The sequence below is a fragment of the Lepidochelys olivacea genome, assembly GCF_965140295.1.
Source record: "Lepidochelys olivacea isolate rLepOli2 genome assembly, chromosome: 7".
Classification (NCBI taxonomy): domain Eukaryota; kingdom Metazoa; phylum Chordata; order Testudines; family Cheloniidae; genus Lepidochelys; species Lepidochelys olivacea.
In genome coordinates this window covers 105,924,415-105,946,686 of record NC_140417.1, presented here as the reverse complement: position 1 = coordinate 105,946,686, position 22,272 = coordinate 105,924,415, and the positions used below count along the sequence as shown (strand labels likewise).

The 22,272-nt window shown below is 39.6% G+C and overlaps 1 protein-coding gene across 1 annotated transcript; it reads left to right on the top strand.

Annotated features, from left to right (window-relative positions):
• Positions 1-526: 526 nt before the first annotated feature.
• GPR26 (G protein-coupled receptor 26) lies at positions 527-21,316 on the top strand (the record flags this gene model as incomplete). Its single annotated transcript, XM_084633005.1, has 3 exons — positions 527-1,245; positions 11,639-11,752; positions 21,085-21,316. Exons 1-3 carry the CDS (start codon positions 578-580, stop codon positions 21,314-21,316), a joined length of 1,014 nt encoding a protein of 337 aa, XP_084489131.1. The 5' UTR covers positions 527-577.
• Between the last annotated feature and the right edge of the window lie 956 nt (positions 21,317-22,272).

Genomic DNA, 22,272 nt, shown 5'->3' with positions numbered 1-22,272 from the left:
ATCGATTACATAGAAGCATGGGATTTTTCCTGAGGAAAGTCTAGTCACTCTTGCAGCTTTCTAAGGGGCGAGGAGGGAGTGGGGGGCGGGGACGAGAGACCCATTAATGTCTGCGAAGCACCAGCAGTGTGCATGCTTTAATCAATGAATCGGGGTTTTACCTGTGAGCCTAAAAGCACGTTAGCTTCAGCCTGAAAGGGCTGGGGGGTGGGGGGAGACTCTAGATGCACTTGGTGAATTGTTGGGACTAATAATTAGGGATCTCAGGAGAACCGCTTCTCAGAACAACCTGCCCCTTTTGGATGGAAGGAGTGGAGACAGTGGTTCAGTCCTGCTGATGGTTGTTTTAAGCCCTCCTCGCCGTTTGACGGGCATTCCCAGTGCTTTTGTGCGCGCCGCTGAAAGCTTTGACGTGGAAAGAAGCAGCGGAGGTGGGGTGAGGGAACTGCAGTTCCTCTAAAAATACTGAGGGCATGCCGGAGTGTGAGCAGGCGGAGGTGAGAGTACCTCGCACCATGTTGTCTGGGTGCCCGCTGGGTGCAGTTTGGGAAACGTTCCTCCTGTGAATGGACGCACCATGAGCATTTGGGAAGTGATCCTGGCTTTCCTGGTTGTGGTCCTGATCCTCGTGTCATTGCTGTCCAACGTGCTGGTGCTGATCTGCTTCTTGTACAGCGCCGACATCCGCAAGCAGGTCCCGGGATTGTTTATCCTCAACCTGACCTTCTCCAACTTGTTGATGACTGTCTTGAACATGCCCCTGACCCTGGCTGGGATCATTTACAAGAATCAACCGGGGGGAGATCAGTTTTGCCACATGGTGGGATTCCTGGAGACTTTCTTGACCACGAACTCCATGCTGAGCATGGCAGCGCTGAGCATAGACAGATGGATAGCTGTGGTCTTCCCTCTAAGTTACCACTCCAAAATGCGTTACAAAGATGCTGCTCTGATACTGAGCTACACCTGGCTACACTCTGTGTCCTTCCCTATAGTGGCAGCTTCTCTCTCCTGGGTGGGTTTCCATCACCTTTATGCCTCCTGCACCCTGTGCAACAAGAGATCAGAGGAGAGGACACAGTTTGTGATTTTCACTGGGGTCTTTCACATCCTCAGCTTCCTCCTCTCCCTCATAGTGTTGTGTTTCACCTATCTAAAAGTGCTGAAGGTGGCACGGTTTCACTGTAAGAGGATTGACGTGATTACTATGCAGACACTGGTGCTGCTGGTGGACATCCATCCCAGGTAAGGAGATGGTCTGTATGCTCAGTGAATGAGGCGGTCCCACTGAAAAGGAAGCCAGATCAGGTGCAAGACTGGGTTCAGCCTCGTAATAGGATCCGATCTGTATCACAAGGAAGGCAAGGAGGGTATTGGGGAGGGGAGGACAGAAGGAGGATCTCTAAAATATAGCTCTGGTCTGCTTATAATCAGCATGCTTGTTTGCGTTGCGCGCACATTTGCTGTTAAATTCGCTGCCAACAAATCCTGAGATGGGATAATGGCAAGCAATGTCATTTAACGACCCTGGTTTGTTATGGCCAGGGAATTGCATTGGGGTGGAGTTAACAGGAGTAGCGGGCTTTGGCTAGGACGGCACTTTCACTGCAAAGAGTTCTTTGGATGTTGCCCTTTTGGCTCCGAAAACGGACTTAGCGATGAGCACGTGCCGATGTTTTGCTAACGACAGTCTAAAATGTGCCTGGGGACCACCGGGGGTGGATTAAACTGAACATCAGCACGCCCTTTACCTTTGGCACCGTGCAGTGAGAAACTGCTGCCCTGAATGTCATTCCTTTGCTCGAGCATTGCGTTTGGCAGCGCGGAGTCAGGAACTGTATCCTCCTCGAAGGAAGTAATAGGCACCAACTAAACACGAGTGAATACCTGGGTGTAAATCCACACATGAGAGCATTCAGTGCCAGCCTTCATCTGACAAGCAAAGGGAACGTGAGTTAAATCTGCCCCAGAGACCTTCCATCAGCCCACCCTGCCTAGGTATGGGAGGAATGGGACTCTGGAATACAGGGGGCTAATGATTCTTAGATGAGCATGGGGGGTTGAAGGAGTGGGTGTGGGGGGGGGGAGGTTCAGACGAGGGTAGTTGCAGCGTGTGAGGAAGGAGTAGTTCGGGGGGGAATCTGTGAGAGGATGGTAGGGGGTGGATCTGGCCGGGTAGAGAAGTCCGGAGGGAAGCAGATTTTGCTGGGGGTTCTTCCTGGGTCCGTAAGAAAGGGAGGGGAGTGGGGAGGGGAGGCTGGCGGAGTGGGAGCCTAGTTGGAAGAAGCCCATGGACAATAGTCAGGAAGGGAATGAGGCTGGCTGGGTGAGTGTGTCTGGCGGAGGGGCAGATGCCTGGCCCTGGGGAGATCAGAGAGGATGAGGCTGTGGAGGGGAACAGATCTAGCTAGAGGAGGCAGACAGGATGGAAAAGAGAGGACCAAATTCTTGAGGAGTTCAGGTCTGGCTGGAGCTGGATGGGTGTGGGGCTGGAGTGATGGAAGAGAGCAGGTCAGGCTAGACTGATCTGCCTGAGGGGGACAGGTATTCAAGTCTGTCTGGGGGCCCTCATGGATCTGGTGGGTGGAGGTGGAAGGGAACAGGTCTGGCTGACAGTGTCCTGGTTTAGGATGTAGGGAGTCCTGCTAGTTGGGGCTGGGGAGAAGGTCTGGTTGAGTGGGGTGGCTGAGGAGAGTGGGAATGGATGGAGGGGTGAGTTCTGGAAGGGGAAAAGTAGGGAGGAATGGATCTGGCTGATTGGGCTTGGGGGGCCGAGAGGAACTGGTCTGGCTTGGGGGATCTAGCAGAAGTGTGTCTGGCTATTTGCAGTAAGTGATTGAAGGGGAACAGGTCTGTCTAGAGCTACATTTGGCTGGGGGAAGGAAGAAAATGGTTGGAGTGGGGCTGGGGTGAGGAAAGGAGGTCTGACTGGGAGTCTCTGGCTGGAGGTGGACAAGGGGAGGAGGTGTATAAAGGGAGGAGCTGGGAGTGGGGTGGAAGGGAAGAGATCTTTCTGGGAGATCTGGCTGTGGGTGGGTTGAGTTGAGGTCATCAGTCTGGGAACGTGTTGGAGGGAAGAAGAGCTGGCTGGGGGTGAGAAGGTCTGGATGGGGAGCTCTGGGTGAGATGGAGAAAGGGTTCCATTCCAGTCCATTCATCTGCAGTGATATTGTTTTCTATTGATCAACCTCAGCCTCTATCCCTGCAAGACAAACATCAGGGCTCCCCCTGCTGAGAGGATATTCAGTTTGCAGCTAGCTAGCAGCTGAGCTCCAGAAGGACGAGTCAGCTTCTTCCCATTGGTGAAGAACCTCCCTTCATAGGGACAAGAACATGAGTCAGATTTCTGGTACTGCTGAGCCTTGGGTCCCCAAGCACCAAAGGGATGAAGGGGTAGGATTTCACCTATCTTTAGTGCCTGCTTTAGTTGCAGTTGATTTAGAGAGAGAAATGGAAACTTTAGTTCAGAAAATCTTTTCTTTTTCCACTTAAGTAACAATTAAGGGTTGTTTTCAACTAAGGATGTAGGACAGATAAGGGAGTAGCTCCTGCTGACATTAATGAGACTCTCAGGCATAAATCACTCCCTTATCCATAGCTTCATAGCAATATTCCTCGTCTGGAATATTGTGTGCAGTTCTGGTCTCCCATGTTTAAGGAGGATGAATTCAAACTGGAACAGGTACAGAAAAGGGCTACTAGAATGATCCGAGGAATGGAAAATCTATCTTATAAAAGGAGACTCAAAGAGCTTGGCTTGTTTAACCTAACCAAAAGAAGGCTGATGGGAGATATGATTGCTCTCTATAAATATATCAGAGGGATAAATACCAGGGAGGGAGAGGAATTATTTAAGCTCAGTAGCAATGTGGACACAAGAACAAATGGATATAAACTGGCCATCAGGAAGTTTAGACTTGAAATTAGATGAAGGTTTCTAACCATCAGAGGAGTGAAGTTCTGGAATAGCCTTCCAAGGGGTGTAGTGGGGGCAAAAGACATGTTGGCTTCGAGACTAAGCTTGATAAGTTTGTGGAGGGGATGGTATGATGGGATAGCCTAATTTTGGCAATTAATTGATCTTTGACTATTAGCGGTAAATATTCCCAATGGCCTGTGATGGGATGTTAGATGGGGTGGGTTCTGAGTTACTACAGAGAATTCTTTCCTGGGTGTCTGGCTGGTGAGTCTTGCTCACATGCTCAGGGTTTAGCTGGTCGCCATATTTGGGGTCAAGAAGGAATTTTCCTCCAGGGAAGATTGGCAGAGACCCTGGTGGTTTTTCGCCTTCCTCTGTAGCATGAGGCACGTGTCACTTGCTGGAGGATTCTCTGCTCCTTGAAGTCTTTAAACCACAATTTGAGGACTTCAATAGCTCAGACATAGGTGAGAGGATTTTCGCAGGAGTGGGTGGGTGAGATTCTGTGGCCTGCGTTGTGCAGGACGTCGGACTAGATGATCATAATGGTCCCTTCTGACCTTAAAGTCTATGATTCTGTGAATAAGGATTCCCCTACCATATGTGCCATTTGGTTGATAAAAAATAGCCAAATAGTTCTCAGTATTATTTCTTGCAAACACTACCAGATGTAATGGTTACATCCATGAGCAGTGCCGTAGAAAACATTGGGACCAATTAAAATAGTCATCACTGTTCTTGACTTTTTTGGCAGTATTGGGCCCTGAAATAGTTTCTACAGTATTTAGAAGACAAAAAAAAAGTGTCCAAACAAAGCATTTTCTGTTTTGTGAAAAATTTTCTTATTGCTAATACAACTTATTGTGATTTTCTCTAGCCTAGGTTAACTTGAGGATGTTTCTGCACTAAAACATTGAAACAATGGTTTCTAGTTACCAGGGGTTGATCCAAAGTGGTTGAGCATGTTACACACCTTATCTTGCAAACTGACAGGATAACATGGAGAACATCATGTCCATTAGTGATAATTATAATCCATTCACTATATCAAATTCCTGTACATTGCATAGAAAAAATCCTGTTGTAAATAACAGAAACATTGGCTGACTTTGATCTGTAGCTGTGCTGTCCAGCACTGCTGTAACAAATGGATGAATTATTGTATATGAATCAGTTATACACTGGAACAGCTCCTATGATATGAAGCCTATAAAAAACCCCTCTTATCTTCGCATATGTCTATAAAGTGCTAGTCCAGCAAAGCACGTCAGCAGATGCATAACTTTAAATACATAAGTTCTCTTATTGATTTATCTTGTGGATCAAGACCTAAGAAAGTCGGATGGGATTTTAAAGGAGTCTATGGGAGTTAGAATTCCAAATCCCCAAAATCTTCCAGTTCTAGCAAGATAATTGGACAGGGTTACCTTAGTATCAGGCATATTCCCTTGTGCTTTCTGATATTTATTGTGGGAAATATCTTGAATACTGCAACTGCTTTACAGTTATCTAAAGCAATCTGCAATTTTTAAGGGACAACACTATTATTTACTCTCCTCAAAATAGTGCTATTTAGTTGGTTAAGAAAATTGAAAAACGAAATACAGAATATAGCAGTTATATTCTGACAGTTTATGCAGTGGTGAACTAAAAATAATATATGGTAGTTATTTTCTAACAGTTTAAAAAAGGTTCAGAGGTAGGAAATACTCTTTTTGGAATAAAACAATATAAATACATCATATATTTAATGAACTCTTTTGAACTGCAGTTTTTAACATAGGATTCTGGGTCCACAGTTAGAAATCAAGTGTCTTCAATAATATCTGATATATCACCAAATTATAACACACATAGCCATGAACTACTTTTCACCCCTATTATTTGAATTTGTCCTGAATATATTATTCTGAATTTTATTCTGAATTTGTCCTGAATATACTGTGTATCTCCAGCTAATCTTCATCCACTAGATAACTCATTTATTATTCTTACTGTAACACGTATAAACTTCAAGAATCCATGGTTATGGGTCCTAGGCTCAATATTAATAACAGTAATAATTCTATTAACAGCAACAACACATGTAAGGTGAAACAGATATGTAGAGCAAGTAAGGAAGAGAAAAAAAAAACAATATACAGAAACTGGGAAATGAAAAAATATAGCACGAATATAGGAGTGGGAAATACCTGGATCTGAGAAGACAATTGAATGAGAGAACAAAAGGGAATAAAGACAGAGAAGGAAAGAAAAGCAAGAACTCCCCCACCACAGAACGGAAGTTCCTTAGAAATGATTAAAAGACGTTAAATAGGAGGCACAAAGATTTAATGGTGTCATCTAGTCTTTATATTTAATTGCCACTTGTTTGGCAAGACCTGAATAATTCACCTGTTGCTTACTACATATGGAAAATACAGTCATTTCAAACATCCCACATACTCAAGAGACCATTATAAGGCACTGTACAAACTACTAACAAAAAGACAGTATGAGCTCCAGACAGCTACAATGTAGGCACAATACAAGGCACAATCATTACACACAGAGACCTTTCAATTTCTTTTAATACCGTAACCCCAACATCTCTCAATCTTCATTTGATTCAATCAGTTACTCTCCATCCTCCATGCCCCCATTCGCCCCGTTTCTACCTACATTTGCCCCATAATGTCTATCCTCCAGTTTCTTTCCCCTTACTCACAGTCTCTCTCTGTCCCCCTCCTATTCTCTCTACCTCTCATTCTCCATAACAAATATTCATTTTCCCCTCTGCCTCCTTAATCTGGTCTATAAATGTTAATTTTTTGTACTGAAAATGATGGTGAACACCAGTATACAAAGGGGTTCTTCCCACTCAGTCCTTTTCCGAAAATCTTGGACCATCTGTGTCATACAGCAGTACAATATGGTAGAGTATATGGCCTGCATATGAGATTTATACGAAAGCCCATTTTTTATTGCATTATCTGAGACTATATGTTAAGGAATGTGAATGGGGGTGCAAAGATCAAGCTGAGTGTCTGTTCTTCACTTAGCATTTCCTGACTTGCCAGTGCCCAATTCCTCTTTTTGGATGGAATATATTTAGACCACAATCCTGCATTGAGAAATATGTCTGCACATCCGCTTGTGGTTCATAATTCAGGATCGGGACCTTATGTACCAATATATATATCTGGTGTATATATATATACACGCAAGTATGTATAATGCTGGAAAGGATGGTCACATTATTCCTGAATTGTAAAGCAACAGGTAATCTTTGAAGATCATCCAAAATGAGTGCCAAAAAAAACTTTTAAAACACCTCATATGATCATGTGTTTGTTTAGGGCACACCTTTAAAAAATGTTTTACATTTTTTATTATTATTGTTTTTCATCTCTCTACTCATAAAGCCATGTTGCCTTATATGCCGGAGTAGACGGCTAGAAAATTTAGAAATCTCTCTCTCCTCCCCCGCCCCACCCCCAACAAATTAGCTTCGATATATATCACATTGTGATTATTTGAAAGTCCAGTATCTCATAAACTTTCCTTTCTAGAATGAAGTGCTTTATACCAGCTTTCCAACATAGTATAACATAGTTGTGAAATTTCCTTAATTAATGATCTCAGTGATCTGAAGAAACATTAATGAAAGGTAGATTATGAGTGCAGTTCTATTATCATTATCAAAACATATGTATATGTGTGTATACACATACATTAGGGCTGTTGATTAATGGCAGTTAACTCACGCGATTAACTCAAAAAAATTAATCGAGATTAAAAAAATGAATCATGATTAATCACAGTTTTAATCACACTCAAACAATAGAATACCAATTGAAATTTATTAAATATTTTGGATTTTTTTCTACATTTTCATACTCTGTATTGTAATTGAAATAAAAATGTATATTATTTTTATTACACATATTTAAAAGTGATAAACAGAAACAATAGTATTTTTCAATTCATCTCATACAAATACTGTAGTGCAATCATTTTGTCCTGAAAGTGCAATTTACAAATTTAGATTTTTTTTGTTACATAATTGCACTCAAAAACAAAACAATGTAAAGCTTCAGAGACTACAAGTCCACTCAGTCATACTTCTTGTTCAGCCAATCACTAAGACAAACAAGTTTGTTTACATTTGCAGGAGATAATGCTGCCCACTTCTTATTTACAGTGTTACCTGAAAGTGAGAACAGGTGTTCACGTGGCACTTTTGTAGCCGGTATTGCAAGGACTTACATGCCAGCTATGCTAAACATTCGTATGCCCCTTCATGCTTCAGCTGCCATTCCAGAGGACATGCTTCCATGCTGATGACTCTCATTAAAAAAAATGTGTTTATTACATTTGTGACCAAACTATTTGGGGAAGAATTGTATGTCCCCTGCTCTGTTTTACCTGCATTCTGCCATATATTTCATGTTATAACAGTCTTGGATGATGACCCAGCACATGTTCATTTTAAGAACACTTTCTCTGCAGATTTGACAAAACACAAAAAAGATATCCGTTTGAGATTTCTAAAGATAGCTACAGCACTCGACTCAAGGTTTAAGAATCTGAAGTGCCTTCCAAAATCTGAGAGGGGCGAGGTGTGGAGCATGTTTTCAGAACTCTTAAAAGAGCAACACTCCGATGTGGAAACTACAGAACCTGAATCACCAAAAAAGAAAATCAACCTTCTGCTGGTGGCATCTGATTCAGATAATTAAAATGAACACTCGTCAGTCCACACTGCTTTGGATTGTTATCGAGCAGAACCTGTCATCAGCATGAATGAATGTCACCTAGAATGGTGGTTGAAGCATGAGGGGACATAAGAATCTTTAGCGCATCTGGCACGTGAATATTTTTCAATGCCGGCTACAACTCCTGTTCTCACTTTCAGGTGACATTATAAACAAGAAGCAGGCAGCATTATCTTCTACAAATGTAAACAAACTTGTTTGTCTGAGCGATTGGTTGAACAAGAAGTAGGATTGGGTGGAATTGCAGGCTCTAAAAATTTACATTTTTATTTTTAATGCATTTGTTTTACATAATTCTGCAGTTGTAAGTTCAACTTTCATGGTAAAGATATTACACTACAGTATTTGTTTTAGGTGAATTGAAAAATACTATTTCTTTTGTTTTTTACAGTGCAAATATTTGTAATAAAAATAATATAAAGTGAGCAGTGTAGACTTTGTATTCTGTATTGTAATTGAAATCAATATATTTGAAAATGTAGAAAACATCTAAAATATTTAAATGAATGGCATTCTATTATTAACAGTGTGATTAATCACAATTACTTTTTTAATTGTGCGATTTATCATGATTAATTTTTTTAATCACTTGACAGCCCTAATATACATATAAGTGTATTTTCATATGGAAATATACATATACACATAAATACATGTATATGTGTCTAAGAAAAAGAGTGAAAGAAAATATATTATGTGTTTATCGCATGCTTTTGGGATGGTTGTGTTAATCACCAGTGTGGAAGTCTTGAGTGAGATGTGCAGTGTCCCAGTTGAGTGCTAATAAAACCTGAATACTAAATCATTCAAAATATGCTACCTAGCACAGAGAAAATATATTTTAGAGAGAAAAAAATTGATGGGAATTGTGGTTTTTTTGGATTATGTCCCTTCACCTACAAAGCCAGGTGGCTCAGTTGCCATGAGTCCAGCTGTACAGGGCAAAGAGGAAGCAATAAAAACCTCTACAAACCTAAAATGGATGGTCAAAATCTAAAACGCCACATGTTTAAAATCCAATTTCCCAGTTCCTTCAGGACTGAAAGCAAATCCTAGGTTCCAGTGGAACCTTTTCCCAAAGGTATAAAAATTCCACTTCTACCCTTGAAGAGATGAAAAATAGGAACAAAAAATAAAACAAAAAGAGAATTTGAACATGTGGCATTGTTGAGATATGATTCTCCCCGACCTAGGCAGGACTATTTTTTCGAGGAATAGGGGTGGGGATCACATATTTCAGGGGAGAAAGAACCTTTTTTTTTTGGTATGTTTGTTTTAAAAAACAGTGATCGAAGATGCCCAGGGAGCTGACAATATAAGGATACATTTCCAATGGATAAAAGGAAATCTTTTTTCTCGAACAAAACCCATGGGCAAGCATTGGAACTCATTGCCACAAGGTAGCAATGAAGCACACAATTTAGGTACGATTCAAAAAAGGATTAGACACTTAGATGATAATGAAAATCTTTGTGTTTCCATTAGACTTACGTTATACCAGAATGAGGAGATGGTAGTAGGCCCTATGCCTGTTACTGTATACATGTTTGGAACTGAGAACCAGTAATGCATTTACAGTAAAATTATTGAGAAACAACAACTACAGAAATGCTGCTCCTGGCTCAAACTGTGAGGTCCTAACTTAGGATCCGTAGTGGCTCTGCCGTTAGTCCTATGCATGGAACAGCTTCCAGTTGCTGCCCCAGGAGCAGAGCAGGGAACAGACTGACTCAGAGCCCCAGTCTGCCTTCTGGTTTCCCTTGCTCAAGAGGGAACGTACCTTTGCCAGCCCTGTACCTGCCGTAGCATATGTAGTCGTGCTAGTTGGGACATTGAGGGAGATGGGACATTTTCACTGCCCCTTTCAACCCACATGCACAGTGCAGATGTAACAGCCCTGAGAAAGTGCTCTTCTCTCCATGTATAGAGGTGCAGAATGAGCCTCAACTGGATCCTAAATTCACTCACACCTAATTTAGGTAACTTGATACTGATTTCAGAGGAAGTTTTGCCAAGTAAAACAGAGGGTCCACTTCAGAAAGTGCTGAGGATCCTCACTCACATTAATTTCAATTTGAGTCGAGCTCCTTAGCAACTCATAGGTGGCTCATAGAATCAGGGTTTCAGAAAACACCTCCAGATCCAGCCCAATGTGAGTTTTAAGGAGCAGTTCATGTGCTAAAATGGCAAATATTATACTGAAGTAAATATATAGTTAATTTCTTTCTATTTGTCTAGTCAGTCTGTGTAAACAAGTTTGCAGGTTTCAGTCCAGGGTTAAGGATGTTATAGCTATTTAGACTTGATATTGAATTGTCTGTTTTGCAAAGTTACATCAACTTTTTTCTAGTACTATGCACAGAAATTTACAAGTAATTACAAAGCGTATGGCCATACAATTCATATCTATGTGATAGAATGATCTTTCTAATGTCACACAAAGCTTTCACAGTATGTTGTATTTTTCCAGTTACATTTTTATTGCTTTAACTAAGGTATTAATATACTAAATATTTATTGGTTATCGCTTTGGGAAGTTCAAATCTCCTTTTTTCTCCTTCCCTGTAATATGTTGTTTAAAACGTTCTTTCTATAGACTAGTGTTCCATATATACCATTTTGGTTTTTTTCCAAATTTCGTTGAACAGAAAGGGCCAAATTCAGGCCTGATGTAAGCAGGTACAATTTCCACTGATTCCAATGAGAGTTATAGCTACTTTCACCAGAACTGAATTTGACCCAATCTCATTATAAAAGAAAAGAAAACAATTCTTACAGTAATTATTGTTGGGGTGGGGAGGAATATAAGTTAAGGGATACAATGAATTAATAGATAGTAGTGTCCTGTATGACTAGAATGTTTTCTGGGAAGGCTTTTATAAATCATTCCAGGACTAAAACCATTAAAATCTGCTATTTGGTATTGTGATTCATGTTATTGTTTGTATTAAATGTTACACAGTGTACGAGAGCGTTGTCTAGAAGAACAAAAGAGACGGAGGCAACGAGCAACAAAGAAAATCAGTACCTTTATTGGTACTTTTATACTTTGTTTTGCACCTTATGTAATTACAAGGTAAGTTCAAACCTACCTACTGAAATTCCATATGCACTAACTCAGAAAAGTTAGATCAATGAATCAGAAAACAGAATATTAATCTGTTAATAGTCAAGTCTCCTACTCTCTTCAAAATTTTTGTTAAACATTTCCACTGTTATGACAGAGGTTGCATTTACTGTACTAATGGTATTGTACATATTTTATAGTTCTTATTCTGACCAATTCTCAGTCAGGCAACAGGCCAGACTTTGATCTCAAAGTCCAAATAGACCAGGATTCTTATCTCATACACATCAGAGTTCATCAGGAGTAACTCCATGGAAGTCAGTGGGTCAGATGGGTCTGCTATCCTTATTAATACTTAGTTTACTTCACAAATTGTCCCACTGATTTCAGTGGGACACCTTACAGAGTAAGGTACTACACAGCCTGAGTAAAGCTATGAGAATCTGGTCAAGTGAGATCAGAATCTGGCTGACAGACTTAAATGGGAATTTTGTCTGACTGGATAGAACTCTTAGTCATAAACAGAATATCAAAGCTTTCGTGTCTCAGAGCTAAAACAAAAATTCTTGTGATTTATGATCAGATGCCATTTTCCATCTGCTATCTTATCTTTGAAAATAGTCCTATAGGAAGCACAAAATTAATCCTATGAGATAAAAAATGTTAAAGCATGTAGCCCAGATAAACATTCTGAAGTTACATATATTGGAAAGGAATGTACAACTTGCATTCTTCATTAAAGGACTGCAGAAAAATTCTGGTGCAGAACTGGAGAAGGAAATATTTTCTTGAATATTACTTAATGCTGTTCCAGTGAAAATAAATTATTGGAAAGTCAGACCCAACATATGTGGGCACAACTTAAAAGGTTAAGTTAATTTTTTGGCATATTTATGATATTTGGTATATTTAAAAAAAAAGGGCTTAAAATCTCTTGCCAGAACTGGAGGCTTGAGTGTCATTCATGATGTTATGCCCATGACAATCATGACCATTAAATGCATGGTGTTTATTTGTGACAGAATGTGACTGTATTTATTGATAAATTCCACTTAATAACAGTAATAAGATCTTCTAGGTAACACATTCTGACACTTTTTAGATTATTACAACCACTTAGTCTTCAGTCTCATGCTTTACAATGTCAGCGCTAGAGTATTTGTCTGATTTCAAGAGGCTAACTTCATTTTACACTAAAGCTTTGCACTTAAGGACGAATGGTGATTTTTAAGGTTCTTCTCCATAGTGGCTTATGGCTCAGTCTTGCAAGGTGCTGAGCAGTCTGTCCTAAATCCAGCAAAGCACATTAGGTACATGCTTAACTTTAAGCATGTGAGTAATCCTGTTGAAGTCAATGGGTCTATCGAGTGCTCAAAGTGAGGCAGATATCCAAGTGTTTTCCTGGATTGGGAACAGAGTTCTCAACACTTGTCAGGCTTGAGCGCCTAGTCATTTTTCTAAGCAAAGAGTGAATATAAGGTATGCAGGGAAAGAGAAAGTTAATCACTCAGGCCCTCTTTCATCAATCTGTTCCTAATTCAGCAAATCACTTAACCACATGCTTCAATTACATATGTGCTTACCTGCTATGCTGTGTAGGGATGGAGCATGTGGGTTAATGCGTTGCTGAATTGAGGCCACAAAACTGTAAATCATGAGGCGTGATGATTAATCTGGGTTTAGAATAAGGTGATCTCAAAGTAACTTTTTGGTTTAGCCAGGTAAAAGCTTATCTAACTGGGGTTAAAAACCAGCACTTTCAGTGATTCAAACAAGTACTGGAGGCACCTGTTTATTTTTAGCTCTGAAGTAGAAACATGTGATTAAATCCTTATTAAGAATAAGCCCCTTTAATTTATAACAAACCTTGTTAGCTCCAGTCACTGACATGTACCCATACTCCTTGTTTCTGAATGACTTTGGTCCGTATTTTTAGAGTTACTAATGTAATAATATGATAGATGTACCTTTCTAATTTATATGCTAATATACTTTGATTTGCAGTAATGCTGCTAGTTCATGCGTCCGTTCCTTATATCTTTATATTTAGACATCTAGCTGTACCATCCTCTATCTCTTTCCTCACTGAACCCAGTTATACCTTTTGGCCATCAACATCCCGTGGCAATGAGTTCCACAGTTTAATTTGCCATTGTGTGGAAAAAGTACTTCCCCTTGTTTATATTAAACCTGGTGCCCATTAAAATAAAATTAGTGAGAAAACATTCTCACACATCCCTTTATTTTCTGTATGTATCTTTTAAATAGGAAAATAAAAATATTTTTATTTCAATTTTTTTGGCACCTATTGCAGACTCTAGGCCCTTCATATTATTACATAATATTCAACATTTACTCATGTGAGTAAATTCTGTGTCCATAATCAGGCCCCAAATTAATGAATTATCCCACAATATCAGCAAAAACTAGCCCTAACAAATGAATTCTCAAATTTTAAACAAAAAAGGTAAGAATTCGCTTATGTCATCATGAAACATTTGACAAACAAACAATGCCACATTTTTCAGACCTGCTTGTCTGATCTTTGCACACAAAATCCTGTTTGTACAAATGAGTAGTTGGGTACAGAATTCCCATGAGGGGTTCCCACTTGCTAGTTTGTGCATATAAGTACGTGATTTTTATAACCAATTTTGGGTGGCCAGTTTTGAAAAAAATAGCCTTCTAGTCTCAGTTAAAAGCCTTAGTTGATGTGAAGTGGAGATATGACAATGGCTAGAAAAAATGGCTTCTGGGGCTCACAGGTCAGGTTATAGGAATTCACATGTCACTCTGATTCCTTGCAGAATATGGCAGGTCATGATACATGCACACAGTGAAGAAGCAAGACTGACTATTAATAAGACTGCTCACAATCACTAAGAAGCAGTCATTTTCATGCTTTTGGAGGTTATCCAGTGCAGTGGCTATTAAAACAGCACTTTATCAAAAGGAGGTCATCATGCTAACAGAAAAGGAGGACTTGTGGCACCTTAGAGACTAACCAATTTATTTGAGCAAAAGCTTTCGTGAGCTATAGCTCACTTCATCGGATGCATTAAGTGAGCTGTAGCTCACGAAAGCTTATGCTCAAATAAATTGGTTAGTCTCTAAGGTGCCACAAGTACTCCTTTTCTTTTTGCGAATACAGACTAACATGGCTGTTACTCTGAAATCTATCATGTTAACAGATTCCCATTTTACCAAACAATAAGGTGAAGAGCTGCGTGCCCAGAGCTGCTTTACAACAATTAACACAGAAATCAACATGTAGCACCAAAACTCTCTGATAAAGCCTTGAAAATAAAGATCTCAGCAGTACAATATATTTAATCAGAAACTATTCAGGTCAAATTCTGATGTCAATGGGCGTTGTGTGCAAATATCTGAGGGCAGAAATTGGCCCTTTAGTACTTCGATGTATACTAAAACAATAAGAATTCAGGCTAAATGGAGGTAATACACTAGAGAAAGTCTTAACCAAATTTCTGGAAAATGAATGGATTTGTTCTGATATGATCATCTAAGACCCAGAAAATGTCTGTTTTGTCTCACTGTTTAATGATAAAATGTTTGAGACTATCTGTTCTATACTGTGTTTTTCCTATAACTGTTCTCAAATTACAGCACTGAAAAACAAGTATGTTGGAACTACATCACTGTCTAAGCTTCTTTAGTGTGTTTGCAGTAAAAGCTTTCACTACAACAAATGTTTAGACACAGAGGCATGCACTGACTTGACTTTAATACAAAGGGGTTTCATTAGAGTGCCTAAGAGATTAATGTCTTAATTCTCAAACTAAACAAACATTTGCTCCTGTTTACTGGATGTGAAGTTAAAAGGTTTATTATCTACATGACATCCTTTCTAATAATTATAAAATTCTAAAATATTAACAAAATATTACAAGAAATACAGCTTTACAGCTTTGAAGCATTAAGGCATTTGGAATTATATAGATGATGCTGTGGAATTTAATTTACAGATGGCACTAAAATATTAATGCTACTTCACTGAAAATGTCACTTTGGGGCTCTAATGTGTCATGAAAATTGAAACTGGATGCATAGAATGTCCCTCATCAATAGGAAACAAAATCTTCCTTCAAAGATGATGACAAATACAATATGCCTTGAATATCCATCATGGAATTATCTGTGCATTGTCCAACATTCAGCATTGGGCTCTGTGTACATTTCTATGCCTGGGATTTTATTACATATGTTAAATCTGTAATAAAACCACAGGCATAGAAATATATATATGTATAGTTGTTAAAAATAATGTGCTATGTATTATGCAAATTGTAAGTTTCAAGGACACTTAAATATAATTTAATAAACTACAAAAAATTCTGTTGATAAAAGTGAGGGATTTCTAATAGGACTCAATCATTGAAGGAAAAAAACCAGAGAATCTTGGATTGCTTCCTCCAGCTGTCTACTTGATGTGCATTTAGGGAAGATTGATTATAATTTATGGAATTGATTGACACAGGGTCAACCACAAAGTTCACATCTTGGTTATTGAAGGCATCCGCTGAATTTAATGAAGTTCCATCAAACTCTATCAGAATATGAAATGTCTTACCCAGTAAAGTGTTCTGTAGTTACCAGAGTTTGAATGATTCATTCTTCTCCTATATGATCTCTTGACTTCTGTCCACATTTTAGTGCACTTCCTTTGTCTGAGAAAGAAGTATACAGCCTGTTACCAAACAATTTTAGAATGGCTATATGAAGAAAAGATTAGAGAACCTGAACAGAATTTGTTAATGGGAATCTTCAACATGAAGGGGTCCTGGTTATGTGTGATGGAAAAAAAAACCCATTTGAAACCTGACAGTTATGCAATAGCCAATATGCAATTATTTGAAAGGGAAACTAATCTACAGTACAGCACTTTTTGGTTTAAACTCAATAGCCAAACATTGTCTTCACTTGCTGTCCATGGACAATGATTCCATTTAATTTAATTTAATTTAAGTCTTAGTTCATATACATCTAAACATTCATGGTATTGGCAACAGGTGACAGTAACAGCTCACAGAGTGCAAGTAATTACACTGTGCAATGCGCAGACATTGAAGGCATGTTTGTCAACTGAATTTAAAATGAAAAGTCCCCCTGTGGTTTATGAAAGGTTTATCATCATGATATTGACTGGGAAACTATGAGAGCAAAAGTGGTTTTCACAGCAAATAAAAAATATGAAAACTGGCATGTTGGAGAGTACAGCTATCACAAATGTAAAGTTTGATTTTGGGAACATTTCACTTGAATTCAAGATGACCAGTTATGGTTACCTGAATTTCTATCATGGGAGCCACCTTTCTGCTGTGTCACTCCTTCATTCCCTTTCTTTCACTGTTCCTGCCACATCTAAGATCACACTAAGAAACTTTACCATTTATATAAACAAACACCCCCCCATACAAAATACTATTTAAATGCTAGTGTAAAAGACATAGAACTATCTTCATTTATATCTACATTACAGTAATGTCTACAGGCCCCAACTGAGATCGTGGCTCCATTATACAGCCTCAAAATGACTTTGACAAATTGGAGAATTGATCTGAAATCAACAGATGAAATTCAATAAAGACAAATGCAAAGTACTGTACTTAGGAAAGAAAAGTCAAATACACAACTCCAAAATGGGAGATATCTGGCTAGATGCTAGCACTTCCAAAAAGGATCTAGGGGGTATAGTGGAAAGTAAATTGAATATGAGTCAACAATGTGATGCAGTTGCGAAAAAAGCTACTATTCTCGGATGTATTAGCAGGAATGTCACATGTAAGACATAGGAGGTAATTGCCCTGCTCTACTTGGCACTGCAAGGCCTCAGGTGAAGAACTAGGTTCAATTCTGAGCACCACTCTTTTGTAAAGGTGTGGATAAATTGGAGAGAGTTCAGAGGAGAGCAACAAACATGAAAAAAGGTTTAGAAAACCTGACCTATGAGTAAAGGTTAAAAAACCTGGGCAAGTTTAGCACTGTGGAAAGAAGACTGAGAGGGGACCAGATAACAGTTTTCAAATACATTAAGGGCTGTTATAAAGAGGCCAATGGTCAGTTGTTCTCCATGTCCACTGGAGGTAGGAGAAGTAGTAATGGGCTTAATCTACAGCAAGGAAGGTTTAGGTTAGATATTAGAAAAATCTTTCTATAAGGGTCATTAAGCTCTGTTAGGTTTGCAGTTAGGCTTCCTAGGGACATTGTGGAATCCCTGTCATTGGAGGTTTTTAAGAACAGGTTGAACGGTTGTCAGGGATAGTCTAGGTATGCTCGGTCCTGCCTAAGCACAGGGATGACCTCTCAATGTCCCTTCAAGCCCCACATTTCTATGATTCTGAGCTAGGTGCTGTACAAACAAATAGGGCTTGTCGACACTTACAGCATTGCAATGGTGCCTCTGTCTTGCTTAGTGAAGACGCCTACCTGGAGCTTCTCCCAATGGCATAGGTACTCCTCCTCCCTGAGAGGAGGTAGCTATGCCAATGGGAGAAGCTCTCCCATCAGCACAGCACTGTCTACAGCAGGGATTAGGTCACTATAATTACATTGCTCTGGGGTGTGGATTTTGTAGTGTAGACCAGGGCATAGTAAGAGACAGCTCCTGAGCCAAAGAGTTTACAGTGTAAGTAGACAGGACAAACAAAGGGTGGGAAGGGAAAGAGAAACACAGAGAGGTGACGTGACTTGCCCAAGGCTCGTTGCGGAGCAAGTTAAGGAACAGAGGTCTCCTCAGTCCCAGTGCAGTGCTGTAAACTTTGGCCCATGCCACTTCTCAATTCTCCTTCAAAAAGCGTGATTCAGAGAGGAATTAAGCAAAAGACTAATAAATCAAGGGAGAAGACATACACATTTGTAAGATGATTGAGTCAGACAAAGCTACTTTTAATATTGCTTCATAAACTGCGCCTCAGTCACGCTCTCTGAAACGGTACTGACATTTTTTCCCCTGCAGGAACACTAGCAATAAACCCATTTGCTGTACATGTTCAGGGGCACCTGCTGCTGAAAACTTTCAGCAAAGATTTAATTTCCCAGTGCAAATCAGGGCATTTTATTCTCACATAGCAGGACATGCATCTTTTGAAACACTGTTCTGGAAAAATCAATTGTTTTTCAACAATTTTGGACACATATTGAGCAGAACTGCCCTTCAGTGCTTCTCAAAGACATTGCAAGAGAAAAGCTTGCACTATAGTCAATATTGTCTTTGTCACATTGCCTGAAATATCACAAAATGAAGTATCTGTATTTGAATCAGCACAAACTGAAGTAACTTAGCTGAGAAATTCTTTTTTCCTGCTGCTTTGAAAAATTCGCATTGCTATATTGCAAATGTATATTTTTTTCCATTAAATGACTATTTAGTAATTCAGAACATCTCTCTAATATTAGCCTCCAGATGATCTCTCAGTGATGAATTTTCCTACATTGCCCCCTTTTCTTAGAGACAGATCAAATGTTGAATGAAGACAATTGGAATCTTTCCATTAGATTTAATAGAAATTGGATGGGTCAACGATTATTTTAGAGCCAGATAGATAACACTCATGATACTTGCTACCATCTAGGGTCATTAGCCAGGCTGCTCAAGAGTTGGTCCAGAAGAACAGGAAGAGATATATGGTTCCTCTGTGACAACAGGAAGATTTCCAAAATGTCTAATATACAAAAGTTATCAAGAACATTACAGGAACTACCATCCTTCAAGATTTAGGATACATCTACACTGCAAAAACAAACCCTGCAGCAGCAAGTTTCAGAGCCTGGGTCAACTGACTCAGGTTCATGAGGCTTGCACTACAGAACTAAATATAGCAGGGTAAACGTTCCCACTTGGGCTGGAGCCTAGGTCCTGACACCCATCGAGCGGGGAGGGTCTCAGAGTCTGGGCTTCAGCCTGAGCAGGAATCTATACACTGATATTTTTAGACCCATAGTTCAAGCCCCAGTTAGTTTAGCTGGGCTCAGATTCACTGCAGTAGTTCTTTGTGTTTGGGGGTAGGGGGGAGGTTGTTTTTGTTTTGCAGTGTATTCTACACATGCAATCCATTAGCCTGAGCAATGGCACTCCTCTCGTTGTTGGACTCGAGCACACTAAAAAAGGTTTTAGGACAATATTTAGAAAATTATTTTATACAATTTGGAAAATGGTTCTTGTAATAGTTGAGATTAATTTGTTGTGCACAAGTGATTGTGTGATAATAGCATGATATTTAATAGGAAATTTTCAGTGAAGACTGTATTCATTTAATTAATTAATTCGTGACTAAGCAAAACCAATAATAAACATGAACCTGATGATACACCACTATTCAAAATAATTTCTGAAAAAAAGTCAAGTGTAAATTCATGCTTTCCTTTACTAGACCAAGACCTTATAGGGATAAGCATCCCAGTAGAGATCAAAGAAAGCATTACACCTTCTCAGGATGGGCATACAGATAGGATATGGCCTAGCAAGTCAAAGAATAATTGTTGAATATCTGGTATGTATCATAAGACTTGTGTGAGGTCCCTAAATCCTCAGTCTGAGACCCACGCTGAATGGGACCTGCTCTAAATCAACCTTCTTTGTTTTCTTTTTGCTTTGTTACCAGATGGGAGAGCTCATACAAGTAAAGTCATGTTCATATCAATATTTCCAAAAATCAAGCTTGAACAGTAAACATAGCCTTGCTCCAAGTGGATGCAACTGCATTGAAGCCAGTGGAATGCATTTACTTACAGCTGGCTGTATGTGGCCCAATATAGTGAACATATCTGCTCAGGTCAGATCCAGAGATGATTCCTCAGGATTTCAGACTACACTAAATGCAGGCTTATCTGAGAAAGGACTGAGTAAAACATGAGAATTTGGCCTCTACATTTAGTTTAAAGATCTTGGGGAGGTGGGCTCATACTTTTTTCCGTTCTTGATGCTATCATTCAGTAACTTCAAGATCCCAAGAAGGCAGCTATATATGGTTTGTGTGTAGAATGTGGTTTTCACAAAAAAGAACCACCACATAAAAACCAGTACAACTGGTACTTGGTCTGTGTGGGTTTGTTTTGTTGTGAACAGAACTGGTCATCCAGTTATAGTCCTCTGATAACCTGCACACGAAGGTAGGCATGTAACTTCCATTTATAATAAAGGCACCTGTATGTAGAACCAATGGACTATGTTGAAATTGTAGTCCCTTGCTCTGTTAAGAACTGAACAATACAAAGAAAATTCCGCTCCCTGATCCAATTTGTGTACCACTAGCAGTTTGCTCTGTTTCCATCTGTACTGTTATGTCTCTCTCTCAGTAACACTTTTCCCTGTTTCTTGGCAGACTGGTAGAATTATCATCTGTAGTCCCCATCAGTTCTCACTGGGGAGTCATTTCCAAGTGCTTGGCTTACAGCAAAGCTGTTTCAGACCCTTTTGTGTACTCTTTATTACGACACCAGTACAAGAAGACATGGAAGGACATAATAAACAAGATTCTTAAAAGAAGCTCCATAAATTCCTCAGCCCTCACAAGCGAATCGCACAATCAGAATATATTGCAAATGATTGAATGAGGAAGCTGGCACAGAATCTCCACGAAAGATGGAAGAATACAAGGGGGTTGTGGGGGAGTAACATGTAGCTATCATTAACTAGCAATGGTCATGAACGTTATTCACTGAAGCTCACAGTCTAGCTTGCACCTCATCAGCAGCCCATGTAACAACTTTCAGAGTGAAGCTGGCTGCTTCACATGTCCTTCTTTTGACATGAAGTGTTGTAATTGATACCTGAACCTGTCGTCTCTCCAAACACAAATATCCCATCGACTTCAATGCAGGGTGATGCATCCATAATGGGTCAAACCCTATCCTTATCTGAGGGAGCCATAGAAGTGGCAGGAGCAAAACGCTGCAGGGTCCATTTTAAAATGACTCTAAAAAGCTGCAGTGTGCATCCCTGGCTTGCACATGTTGCTGGCTCTATATGATGCTCCACCCGATCCCCCTTGCTAGAACTAGAGAATGATGCTAACCTGGCTGCTTGAGTAGGTCCCTATTGAAAATCTTGTTAAAGCTTAATAGAAAATTATCTGTCTGTTTACCTATATACTTATATGGCCCCTTTGCTGTAGTATCTGAGGTCCTTTTTCTATATGCTTTTTTGAACTATCCTGTAGAACTGAATAGAGAATGATGTCTTCTATAGAGAGCTAGAGGATGGCTCAGTTAAAGCCATCTTTCCTCATTAAATCCTGTAGGTTCTCAGAGTAATTTCTATAGAACCTTCTTGGTTTCCTTCCCAAGAAATTCTAGAGGACTTTTCCAAAGGGTATACAGGGATAAGAGGTCAGGGTACTTATGTCCCTTTCCCCCAACTCCCTTTCCTACATGTCTGAACTGTATAGGGATAGGGAAGGATTTTACCCAATGACTGCAGGACTGGACTCATTTCCCAGAAAGTTTTTAGAGTGTCTAATTATTTTCTTCACTGAAACTTTATTAATCATGAAAAGCTTTAAATTGTTATG